This window comes from Balearica regulorum, chromosome 3, assembly GCF_011004875.1.
Source record: "Balearica regulorum gibbericeps isolate bBalReg1 chromosome 3, bBalReg1.pri, whole genome shotgun sequence".
NCBI classification, from domain to species: Eukaryota; Metazoa; Chordata; class Aves; order Gruiformes; family Gruidae; genus Balearica; species Balearica regulorum.
Genome location: NC_046186.1, coordinates 28,104,255 through 28,117,752, shown reverse-complemented (window position 1 = coordinate 28,117,752; position 13,498 = coordinate 28,104,255). Strand labels below are relative to the sequence as shown.

The 13,498-nt window shown below is 38.5% G+C and overlaps 1 protein-coding gene across 2 annotated transcripts in view; it reads right to left on the bottom strand.

Moving 5' to 3' along the window:
* ZNF451 (zinc finger protein 451) overlaps positions 1 to 13,498 on the bottom strand; it is a 43,330-nt gene extending 29,832 nt beyond the window's left edge. The window contains exons 1-6 of one of the 2 annotated variants that reach the window (XR_012834427.1): positions 13,165 to 13,498; positions 12,282 to 12,365; positions 4,105 to 4,188; positions 2,651 to 2,776; positions 973 to 1,084; positions 205 to 355 (exon numbers count right to left, since the gene is read on the bottom strand). Coding sequence is in view for 1 of the 2 variants with exons in the window: in XM_075747406.1 (XP_075603521.1) it covers positions 205 to 355; positions 973 to 1,084; positions 2,651 to 2,776; positions 4,105 to 4,188; positions 12,282 to 12,362 (554 nt within the window). In the remaining variant the exon portion in view is untranslated. The remainder of the gene's footprint in view (positions 1 to 204; positions 356 to 972; positions 1,085 to 2,650; positions 2,777 to 4,104; positions 4,189 to 12,281; positions 12,366 to 13,164) is intronic. The other variant, XM_075747406.1, reaches the window with a different exon arrangement.

The following is a 13,498-nucleotide window of genomic DNA, read 5'->3' as shown; positions in this document are numbered from 1 at the left end:
AAGAAATCAATTCTGAATGAAAAAAACAACCAACCAGGAAGTTCATCACATCATCTATGTAAAATCGGTAACACACTAATCTGCTCGCCAAATGGAATTTTGTCACTATAGGCAGTTTAAAGTAGACTTGACACTGATGTCCTAAGTTCAAGCATATGCTCTCATAATTATTTCTTGCATTGAGCTCTTGCACTATGTCCTTACCTTTGAAGGTGACCTAGGAGAAGAGGTCTATTATCAAACTCTCTGTTGCAATGCATCACAGGACAAGATATGGGACTGCTGTTGACTTGCGCCTGACCTGCCCTCTTATAAATACTCCTTTTTCCACTGTTAACGGTGTCTGGTTTGAGACCTGTTATAAAACAAAGCATTTAACCAGAATCTGAATTATAGAGGCTTAAGAAAACAAACAAAATAACATACAAGTCCTAAAGCACTTAAAAATGAAGTTATATTGATTCTTAAAAGCAAACTAACAATGCACTGTATTACAATCCTACTGTGGTAAGTCTGCTCTTTCACTTGAAGAATCTGTCTCTTCAATCCTTACTAGGATTACTTTTCAAACATTTTGACACCCTTCCTCCAGGTCCTCCAGGCACTATTTTAAATTGATTGAACATCCTGAGATTATCCTTACTTATGTAGACGTTTTCCTGAGCAACAGTAATACTTTTCCCTCTAGCAACATTGCTTATGTAAGTAGTTAACATTGCCTTAGCGGTTCTTAGATTTTGCATATTACATTTTCTAAGCAGCAAAACATTAGATGAATAGCTTTTATGGAAATGAGTGTATAAGAAATTTCAAATGCCACACTCTAGCAAAGTTAATACTGTAAGACTTGGTTATGCACAAAAGAGACACGTGCAAGCTCAATGTCAGTATTGCTCAATACAATTATCAGATGTTCTATTCTGCAATGCAGGACTTCAAAAACATATGACTGAAACTTAGTTTCCTTCTTACCTGGCATTTTTAACCATTGGTCCACACATAATCTTGCAGCTTCCGTGTCGCTGCGTTCCCGAATAAATTCTAGTTCTTGCAACCCATGAGCATATTGGGAATCAACTTTCTCCTGAAGGGGAAAACATATCAGGTAAGGTGGCAATCAAGTGTGGGTTGGGTTTTTTTTCGTTTGTTTTTGTGGTTTTTTTTTTTTTTTTTTTTAAATCAAGATTAAGTGTGTATACCAAAACTTGCATATGGGTGTCTCAAAACCTATGGGGAAAAAAAACCCAAAACAACACAAAAACATAAAGGGGGAAAAAAACCCCTTTACAACCTGACTTCAATACAACACAATAAAGATAGAATGTAAGAGCAATAAAAAAAATAAAAAAATACTAATTTTTGTGCCCTAAATAAAAGCTACAGCTTAGGTCAATTAATTTATTTTTACCATACCTACTTAAGTTTCTGAAGCACGTACAGAACAAAGAAGAATTTAAAATTATAAGATTACAAAAAGTATGGAATTTAAAAAAAACCAAACCACAACACAAAACGGTTACTGAAACCAAAGAGTCTATCTGTCCACTGCTGAGGGGAAAAAAAAAAAAAAAAAAGAAAAGGCAGTTTCACTTTGAAGAGTAATTTTAATTCTGCAGATTGCATTACCTGATGAGGAGTGAAGAGCTGTCCAGCAGGAAAATATTCATCATTAACAAAAGGATTTTTTTAACCTTCATTCTCAGACTCCACTTCACAGTTTTTCAACTGTATATAGAGACATTAACACATTGCCAAATTCTAAGTGGAGGAGACAGGAGAGGAATGTAGGCCTCTAGACATCAAGGCCACCTTGGACTATATCTAACAGCCTTTTACTCTGTTTATTACAGTTGCATAGTCTATGGTACACTAAAATAAGCTGAAACTATAGCATAATTACATGACTTTAACAGCCATTAACTGCATTCAGAAAATCAGGCTGGAAAGTCAGCATATTCCACAAATATTGGATTTGCATTTGTCCCAAATTTGTTAAATTTCATGAGGTTCTTGTAAGCCCATTCTTTCAGGCTGTCCAGGTCACAGTGATCGCAGACCTACCCTTAAGCCTACTGACTGCACCTCCCAGTTTGTCACAAAAATTAAAAATCCATGCCTTTCAAATGGCTGCACAATGGGATTCAAATTTAAAATTATGCCTTACATATAGAAAATTTTATCCCATTACAGAATATTGCCTGATATAAAGATTTATATCCGTGGCAAACAGCTTCCCAAAAATCTTAGAATAAAGCAGGTAAATAATCAGGTTTGGTGCATGGTTGTTTGTGATAACTGTTATTTTTAAATTATTTAACCAGAATAATTGATTTAAGGTCCCTCTGCTGTATATGCAAACAAGAGAACAAGTTTTTGCCATTGGCTTGCACGAAGTTAGTTTGTTGGTGGTTTTTGTTTTTGTTTTTTTCTCCTTAGGAACTGCAGTAGGACTAGCAGTTTACTCAGTTAAAAGCCACTGAAGAGACAAAGTCCATATTGTGTTTCAAACAATGCCCCAGAAGCAAAAGTCTCTAGTTGCTGGTTCCAGGTCTGGCTCATGAATCTTTTTATTTACTTAGTAGTGAAAACACACTTGTGACTACAAGGCCTGTATTATGCAATTCTTCTGAAAGGAACTATGGTCCAATACCTTAAAGGCTTTGTTTTTCTCTTCTTTTTGCTGTTTCTCTACTTCAACATGGCGTGCCAGACGATCCAAAGTTGACGCAACTCGTTCTTTCTGATAGTCAATGTGATCTTTATGCTTAATAGTTCTCTACAATGGAAAAGTTAAACTTCTATTTGGTAATTGTTAATTAACAAGCACTAACATGGTAAAAAGCAATGGCCAAGCGTCAGGATATAATTCAGTACAGATACTCTGATCCTAAAGTTCCATGATCTCCCTTGCTAGTTTTCTCTATTTACAAGGATCTGTAACTTCTGTTAAAAAAACCAACCAAACAAGCCAGCCCGCATTCACCTGCACATTCAAGGCAATTCAACATCAACACTTGCCTCACCAAAGCACAAGAAGGGGCATTAATGATTGTGATGCATGTCCTAGAAGTCTCCAACAAATTAAAAATTAAGTAAATTCTTCTAAGTAGGTAAACAAAATTTCTAAAGGTTTCAAAGCCAACAAGCAGCCCATCTGAAAAAGTGAGAAGTGATCTTGCACTAAGACAAGATTGCCCAGTATCTTCAGAAAGGCAGATCATTAGCTTTTTCTAGCATGAGGGATAGGCCATACACTGTAATTTGCGCCTGCTACATGATCAGCTCTAGCAATCATCACTGGAGTCATATACAGAAGACCAACCTTTCCTTAAGAACCAGCTTTATTACACACATCCTCTGCTGCAAAATGGAAAATGAAAGCAAAGAGATGACCACTACTGCCAAAACCAACTCTATTAGAGTCATTCTCAGTCACTATGCCTTTCAAAAGCCCTGCAGAGTAGGCACAATACATTTGGAAAACACACGAACTGACCAGCCTGCTTCTGACTCATACATTCTTAGGAGGGATTATGAAGAATGAGGCCGAGTTAAGATCAAGCTGTTATCAAAATAAGGTCCTCCAACCTATAAACTGCTCCTAACAAGTCATTTTATAAGGAAAAGGCCTGGCAGTAGACCAGATACATTTGCAGGCTAAAGATTGGACACACTGACTTCTGAGGTCACTTGTGAAGTGACATTTTTCTTCTCTTTTCTTTGCCACATTTGCTAAAAGCACTGAAAGCCAAACAGAATCATAGAATGTCCTGAGTTGGAAGGGACCCATAAGGATCATTGAGTCCAGCTCCTGGCTCCACACAGGACGAGTCGAATCAGAGCATATGACTCAGAAGTTGTAACTCCGTTTCAAGAAGGCAAAAAATGGCTCTGGACAAAAAAAAAAAAAAGTGTTGGCATTCTTGCCTTTCATTCAACAGCAGGTAAAAACCAAAAGATTTGAATGATGACTTGTTTATTTATTACTTGATAAAAAGACCGCTAACGACTTTTTCATGAAGAGTAACTGATTGGGAAAAAATACAGGAGACATAATTATTTTATTCAACCAAGAATGTCCGAGATACATTACAACATACTCACATGAGTGTAAGAACTGCTGTTAGGTTCTTCATCCTCGCTACTGACAAGATCAATGCATTCAAGCACAGGTCTTAAAGGTCCTTCCTGAAAAAAAGTGTTAAAAATACACACAAAAGTATTACACTGGTTCCCTCAGAGATAAAATGTTGCATGCAGTACAGCACGTTGTCAGCATTAGCAATATCTGACAGGGAATATCACCAAGTTTTCGAGAAGGTCTAGCAATGAAATTTCTGCAGGGCAACTTTTCCACTTAGACTAATCCATAAAATTGTTAAAACACGCAAATAAGTAAGTATTCACAAATAATGACAATAACTTAACATGTAAATATCAACTAGAAAAAAAAAATCAAATGAACAGTCTTGGCTTGCTTAATAACCTAATATTCTTCAGCTTCGCAATCAACTTAGATCTACATTTTTAAAGATATTTAACTTGCACCATTACTTCAACGGTAATAGGGCAGCAGGCTGTTATCAAGAGAGTAACAGTCTTAGATGTCACTAACCAATCCTAAATGGTTTTTCATTGTTTTTTTCCAGGTTTGTTTTGTTTCAGTTTTGTTCATTCATTTTAAAAGACACAAATTTCAATTCCAAAAGAAATTAAACTTTCAAACTTTAGGCATTTCAAACATTAAGAAAGTGGGAACCAGTTTCATACACATTTAAGGCCTGAAGACTACTCCTTTCTGAGCAGATATTCCATAAGCAGGTTACAAGTGTCTTCTCTGTATTGGAATCACAGTGAGGGGGGAGCTCATTTTAAAAGAAAACACGTTTCACCTATTCACACCACATACTCAAAAGCACAAAGACACATGTCCAAATTGTCTGCCAAGCATTCAGTTGCTAAGATGGGCATCCAGGAAGCCTGGTTAGGACTCCATGCAGCCATATGGAGGACAAAGGACCCGGGCTATCAACAAGTACTTAGGTCTCTTCTATTCTACCTGGCTTGGCAGCCATGTGCTCCTGTTGCATATTTCCCATCTTTTGCCTGTCTCCACACTGCACCTCCTCTGTGAGTCACTAAAGGTTATTGATTGTTTTTCTCTCCTCCTTAGGATGTCTTAAGGCTCTAACCCTATTCTTTGTCTTCTGCAATCATCTTAATGGTTTAAGCCATTCACTCTCTCTTCATACCAATTTTAACATTTCTACTACAAGCTTCTGGTAGATAGCAGAATGATGGCACATTCACGAAAAAGCAAACAGAAGAAAAATTAGGATCAGCAAACCCAAACTAAACACACAGGTCATAAGTTTTTTAAAGAAGATGTACAAAATAATGTCTGGAGCTCCATCCACACTCACTGCAACATGACTCTTCAGTTTTTAAAGGCAAAAAAAGCACTATGTCCACATAACCTGATGTCAGGTTAAAAAAAATCCCTATCATGCTACAGCATTAGCACATGCCAATTAAATAATCAGCATGAGTAGGAAACAGGGTGACAAAGTCTACATACACCAAACAAAAATATTCCTAGTGACCCTAACTCACATCCATGGTCAGAAGCAAAGTTAACTAAAATCTCCATGTGCCATAAACAGTTTTCCATCCAAATTCTGAAAGTTATTATCTAACCTCAGAGTAAATAAACCAAAACCAAAGATAGTTTAAGTTTTTTGTAGTGAGGTGGTGGTTGTTTTTTTTTTAAAAGTCTGTACATGCAATGTCATCTACATCATATGACAGTTTTTAACTAAACTGCAGTATTAGCCATTAGCAATATTGCTGGCAGATACCACAGAGCCGTTACATACTCCAAAGGTATTCTTCATTTTTTAGAAAGCTAAGTTTTCCAACAGAAGGAGGACTTAAAATAGTCAGCAGACTGACTTCTTGAAGAGGTGCAGTACTTTATCTACCATCTCTGCCATATATTTGGCAGTGTCCTCAAGAACTTAACACTCAACCAGCAAGGGCAGGCTAGGAAGATTTATTGCCTCATGAGAAGCAGCACAGAGAACAGCAGCATGCAATTCTCCCTGCTCTTACTGAATCTCATTCTTCACATTCTTCCACCTTTCAAGGCTGTAAAGCTGTTCAGCTGGCCAGGCATAAACAGTCCTCATTGTCTCACTGGGAAGGAAGAGGGATGAGATCTTGGACACATGACAAACTTATATGAATCAAGCTACAGGCCTCAAATTACCCCAAAAGAGTGCTTAACTTTTATCATTAAATAAAGAGAATGTGGTTTTCTAAATGAAATCTTAAATAAATAATCACATTTGCCTTTGTAAAAACTGACCTCTATAAACTTAACAATAAATCAAATCTTTATTAAACAACAAGTGGTAGCAAGTACCAGTTCAAAGTCACACTCAGACCACCTGACTGTCCAATCAGTTCAATAAGGTGTTCTGAAATGTTCAACTCTGATCCTAACAGCTGTAGCTTCTTTTCCTGGTTTCTGTTTACTTACTCCCTGGGTTCAACAACTAACTAAAAGTTAGGAAATTGACAGCTGAAAAGCAGAGTAACTTGCTTTCAAGCCTAGGAAGTTCTAGTGACCAGAACAGTAAATTCCATTTGACACAAGTAATATTACACTTGTTTGCACACATGAAATGTTTTTTCCTTCTGAATTCTGTGCCTCTTACTACACAATTTTTGTGTACTACTTTTTGGATTGCATTCCAATTTGAACACAAATGCAATATGGTAATTCTTTCAAATGACTACTCAAAGATATACACCCTTATTTTCCACAAAAAAAAAAAAAAGGAAGAAAAAACCCTCCAAAACAAACCATCACATCATCTGCCGATATACACTCCTGAATAATAATGCAAGTCCTATATGTAGCATTTATTTAGGCTAGTTTGTGTTTCACTGGTAGGTAGTTTAACCAACTTAGATGAAGACTAAAACGAAATACTGAAAAGTATAAGAACTACAATCCTGTGTCTGATCAAGAACTCATCTGTGCTACAAAAGACTATTTTGGGACAGCATAAGAATTCGGTAAAACTGTATAAAACTATCCCAAGTATATCCACTCAGCAACTGCTTACACCAATATATGAGAAACCTTAGTTGAAAGTCATCACTAAATGTCACGACACTGGTTTAGATCGACCCCATCTGAGTGCCATTACATAGAGAAGTATCCAAATACTATTTCTAAAGAGACAGCGACTTCAGCCTGGGCTCATCCTGACAGCACTGCTTCTGTCTGCCAAAAGGTGTTGATACCAAAATGAAAGTGTAAGTTCAAAGCTTCTTTATTCAGTGGCCCAGGATAGAAATCTTCCTCACAGAGGGAAACTGAGTCTAGGACTCCCCTACCCTTTAAACATTCATAGAGGCCTTCTGAGAATTTCATGCAAGCCATAGCTTCAGATGGACTTCCTATAATTTTAATCTTGATTGGAGAAGCAGTGCCAGGTGAAACACATCCTTTTTCCAGCAAGAGAGAGCAGGTATTGCTAGTAAACGTTCCCAGTGAATACTCCAGTACCACATGGTGGGAAAGTTCTCAACAGCAGGAACTCAGCTTTCGCTCTATGGGCTCATCTCTGCACAGGCTGAGCCCCAAACTGAAAGTTAAGAGAAGTTTAATTACGTCATTTTTTTTCCAACTGGTTAAACTAAATAGTAACATAATACAGAGATAGTGCCAACCCTTAGGATTTCATCACTGTAGGAGAGTTAAGAAACCGAGGATCAGTTAGCTTCAAGCTTCATCCAAGTCTTAGTATCTCCCCCCAAGATGACCACCACCAGCTAAAAAGTATCTTGGCACACAAGAGCCTGAGATTACAGAAGAAACAATATGGATAAGCACTCAACAAACAGCTGACAGCTGTGGCCTCTCTAGCTGACTACACTAGCATACTTGGCACTCAAAGAGCCATCAATGCTTGGTATTAAGATATGCTCAGTCTTCACATCTTGCAAGCAGATCCTTCACATTCAAAAAACCCAAACAAAAAAAAAACAACACTCCACTTCTCAATGACTTCTCTAAACAATCTTTGAAAGCCTCTTCTCACCAAACAGCCGCCACACCACCGAGCAATCAACCAATGGCTAAATCACAGCTATTTTGGTTACTAGAAGAATTTCTAGGTTTTAGTTGATAGAAAAGCATCTTTCGAGTCTTCAGGCAGCTGTGGTGTGTCTGCTGTTATTCATAGCTTTGGTTGAAAGCATTAGCATTAAATCAACAAAACTAATTTCACTATGCTACGCAAAATACCAATTCTAACAGTTAATATAATCAAGTCCATTTAATTGGTGGCTGGTAAAGATGGAGACTCATATTTATCTCCAAGGACAGTTTCTTCTCAAGGAGTTCCGTGAAGCTCATTTTTACTGTCTCCAGAAGTTTTCTCAAAAAGTCCTAAACTGTGGTCTCACTTTCTTCCCCTCCCTCATTTCAGTCAGTCTTTGGGTTATCATGCATAGCTAACAGACACCTAGTTCTAGGACTAGAGGTAGATTTTGTGTGTAGATTGTCCACTCCTGATACATCATGTAAGGTTTTTGTTTGCTTGCTCAGCTTTACATGCATTCAGAAAAAATATCATTTACTTACAATTATGCAAAACTTTAATTGTGCTTTGTATACACACTAGCATACAGAATGCATGAAACTGGCTTTCAATATACATTGACACCACAGACTTAACATATCTTTGACAAAATAATTATGTGAGCATAATTGTGTATACACATGTAAACAAACTAATTATCATGAAACAAATCTAAATTAAAATAAATTTTAAAATCTGACATAAATTGTATTATTTGCGGTCTAAATCTTTGTCCCAGAAGACTTCCAACTTTAAGCCTGCTGAATAACTGACCAACATCGTGAACCAAGATGCACTTAGAAAGTTTGGATTTCTGTAACCTAGCACATACAAAAATCCAAGTCCATGGCTAGCTTGTGAGCAAAAACAGAAGTCCTGCTTCAGAGATGCTTCGTAACACCTCTACAATTTTCTTCTGTTCCAGAAAGACAAATATTTGAGTCTATATATCTAGTATTTAACACCTCAGGGGGAAAGAACCAAAATATTGAAATGGTAACTATCATGTTTCAGCAAATAACTTGATTTTGGTACATCCCAGGGCCAAATGTTCTTCAAATATTTATTTTTATTGGAAAACAATAATTACAAGGAACAGGTAAAGTTTTTGATTTTCCTTAAGACCTCTGCAGGAACTCAAAGAACTGCAATTGTTTTTAATAAACCAATTTTTCTAGTATCATCAGTTCCCAAAATAATACAGAAGTCCTCTTCAGGATTGAAATAAACCCCAAATTTTTAAACATCTGTTTGCAAAAAAAGTAACTGGCTGTTCCAACTCCCCCAGGGCAGAAAGGGACTCTGTCTTTTCTCATGAAGTGCAGCCAAAACATTGTAAAAAGGAAAAGCTACAAAGTATACGGAGTATGTTTGGTTTTCTTGGATTTCAAGTTGAATTAAATTTAGAGCTCATTATTGAATAAGCCAGGGCCTATGGAAGTAAGTTTTTCTTTGAATTCATACTTTTGAAATAAAAATCACCAACAGTGAAAAAGACTTGGCATAAATGTAACATTACACCAGAAAATGAAAGTAATTTTTAAATACATAGATCTTCAATTTTCCAGTTGAATTTTATTTTGGATACATTATCTTTACATGTACTTAACAAATGTTTACAGAAAATAAACACAAATATCCTCCTTAACAGTGTTCACCATTGTAACATAACAGAGGAGTCAGGAAGTATTAAAATACTTTCTAAAACTACGTATTATCTTGAAGTCCCACATACAGTAACAAAGGTAAGAAAAGCTACTCTGTAGGAAAGCCAACAGCTTTATCAGGCAGAATTTACATTTTTTTAAAAAAGCATCATAATGATGAGCCTCATCTTTAAAGAAATTAGTCAGCAACAAAGTATGAGTGTATGGATACCATTAAAAAACCCCAAACAAAAAATAAAAACCAAACAAAAAACACCACTTCAGGAAGAGTCCAATGCTTTCAGCGTAGACTGTGGCAACTTGAATAATCTGTCTACTTAAGTGCTATAGACTCCATTAATACTGTGAATCTCTTCACTCTTGCCTTATACTTCCCCAGGAAACAGAATAGGAGCCAGACTATCCTATCCTAAGAAATTAAGCCATCAGGAATAATGTTGTAGATTAAATTATATTTTTCTGCTGGTATGCAAAATTTAGAATTTAATGATTTTTAAGTGGACAAAACATATTGTAATGCAGAATTAAAAGGTAGGAAATCATCAAAGAACAGTTGTAAGTTTCCTGAATGAGGGTGAATCTGACTGTAAAAGCTCAAAAACTATGGCAGCAGTGGAGATCCCTTTTGGTCCTTCAAATGAGGACTTTTTGCCATAGTCCTACAGAAGAATTCAAACACCCTAAGACGTGCAATTGAAATAAAAAAACACACACACACAAAAAAACAATCTCAATACAAAACACACCAAAAAACCACCCAACTTGTTTTCAAGAAAAAAAAAAAAAAAGAAAAACACAGAGATCACATGGCCTACAACTTTTTCTATCAAAATGAGCACAAGTTGAGAAATCCAAGTGGCTTCTCCAATTCAATTTATACGGTACCACCTGGTGCACTGAGTCCTCAGGACGTGCAGAAAATAGTACCTGGATGATCAGGTAGCATTCATAGACAACATTTATGAAGCCTATACACTTCTAACAATACACATTATTATATGGAAATGATGACCTAAAGCTAGCCAAATAGTTTAGAAACCCTTTTGCAAAGTCCAAGTTCACTCTCACTCAGAGGAACAAATGGGAGATCCAAGGACACGTTGCTGACATTAGGCAATGGCCAGCATCACACACCTTTCCCCTTGTATTCATCAGTGACAACAGTAAGCTCCTCAACCCAAGATACCAATCTTGCACAAGCAAGCCTAAGCACAGTCATCTTCCTATACATAGCAGACTCTCTCAGAAGCAATCATCACTGGGACTATAAGGCTCCATATTATCCACAGGTGAAACCAGGAAAAAAAAAAAAAAGAAAAAAGAGGTATCAGAAGTGTTGATTTACTAAGTCTCTCTTCTTTCAATTGCTGCTCTTGGTGCTCCAGCAGCCATTCAACCAAAGCTATAGTAGCTTCCTCATTGTTTGCCCAGTGTTTCAGGAAAATGAAGCTTATACAGTCATGCTACACATGGATGCTTATGTGTGTATATAATGAACTTTGAACTTGTTAGTCAATTTTGACCATATCAACTCAAAGGACAAGAAGTCTCAGAGATAATCAACTACCTAAAATTTTCACAAAAATATACGTCCTTCATACTTGAGCACCTAAATACCCCTGCAGAAAAAGTCTGTACATTGAACATAAGCTTTAATCAAACACCATACAAAAAAAAAATCTAGTTACTGTTCAGCATTAAAAATAAGACAAATCCATAGGAAATCACCCATTATTACTTCTAGCATCAATTAACCACTTATTTACATGACATGCTCCTTCGGGAAGATCATCTTTCCGTTCTTGCACGTATCCCTGCCACCCAACGCCACTTCACTGATGACAGACTGAGGCCAAAACACAGGCAGCATGAAAAACATTCTGCTTCTCTTGGATATTCAACAGATTAAGTGTCTTAAAGTTACATTCACATAAGCCACATGTCTGCATTAGACTAAGTGTTGTACTATAGCTATTATTCAGTGCTTCACAATTTGAGAAGACTGTTTAAGGCCTCTAACCCATTATTTCCTCGCTTGTCTTCTAAACAAAGTATAGCGGGTTTGAAATCATTTTGCAGAGCAAGCAATGCTTTATTCCATTAACTTCAGTGGGACTGAATGCAATACGATTACCAGAAAAGTTATCTACAATGACTTCTCATGTACCTCACTGATCACTGTAACCCTCTACTCACCTGCTAGGATACTTAAGTCTATATTCTCTCTATAGGACCAATTGACATCACCTTATACCCTTTCAAAGAAAGGGTAGATAAGTCTGTTATCTGCCACAAAGATTTACAAATTAAATTATCTTTAAATCCAGAAGTAATGCTTTCCATTGAAATACAATCAAGATCATCAACACAGTACGCAAAGGCTCCCTCCTATTTTATCAGGCTACCGAGACCATATTTACTACAAGAAGCAGATGTTCCCAGTACAAGATCTACTTACTCCAACGAACTCAATCTCATCTTCACTTTCAGAAGTTGATGATGTACTCTCATGAATGTCGATAGAGCTATGAGACTCCATTATCTAAAAAAACCCAAAAAAACAAAACATGCTTCATCATTTTATTTTCTAAGTTTTCTTTAGCTACATGGCATTTTCCATTTTATGCCTACTTTGGCCTTACAGCCTATTTGCACTCAGCAAACCTCTCTACATCATTCACCAACAATTATCAGTAATACCAGAATAAGCAGTAACAGTTTTAACTCGAATCACTTTACTATGTTTTTCCAAATACACAAAGTGTGGCCTAATCTACAAAGCATCCCAATGCCTGTATCCCACCATGGCTGTAGCATACCGCCAGCGTTAACAGCGTACTTAACTGTGAAAACCCTAGCAAGAGACAGACCGGAGCTCTAGCCTAACGGCGCACTACTACCGCTAGAACAGAGGACGGTTTGGTAACAGACGCGGGGCGAGTTCAGGCACTATTAGCAGCCACAGCTATTTCTGATGCCTGTGGCCGCTTTAGGACCACGGCAGAGCCAGGCGGCTGAGCTTCTTGCTTCAAAACAAGCGCCATTCTACCAAGCGGAAGATCTCCGTTTGAACGGCGAGGAACCGCGACCCGCCCGAGGGCGGCACCGGCAGCCCGGACCCAGGGCGGAGGCTTTGCTGACTCACGTTTCTTTAGCCGCACGGACACCCCAGCCCCGCGGCACACCGCCACCGGGCCTCCCCGCCGCCACAGCTCAGGCTGGGCGGCGGGTTGAGGAAGCGGCGGCCTCACCAGGACCCCGCTCCTCGCCCAGCCGCCCTGCGGGAGTTGGGTTGCTAAGCGACGGCCCCGCGCCCCTCACAATGCCCCAGCCCCGCTCACCCCGCCGCCAGCACCCGAGGACACACCAACGCCCCGACCCAGCGCGTCTCCGCTTCCTCTTTCAACCCGGGGATGGCGGGGAGGGGAGACGTGGGGCGGGAGCGCGGCACGGCTTGCCGGGATTTGTAGTTGCCGCTTGCTTCGCCTCGTTCCCCCTCCTCTTCCCCCATGGCAGGTGCCGGCGCTACCGTGATAACGCCATGGCGCGGCCCCCCCGCCCACGACAGCGTTACGGGGCTCTTTCCTTCAATAACTTCCTGCTTCCCCTCTTCCGTCTTCAGTTAGGTTGCATAGAGTTCCTGCTCAAAGGAGGAAAACCTACACGCCGCTTCCG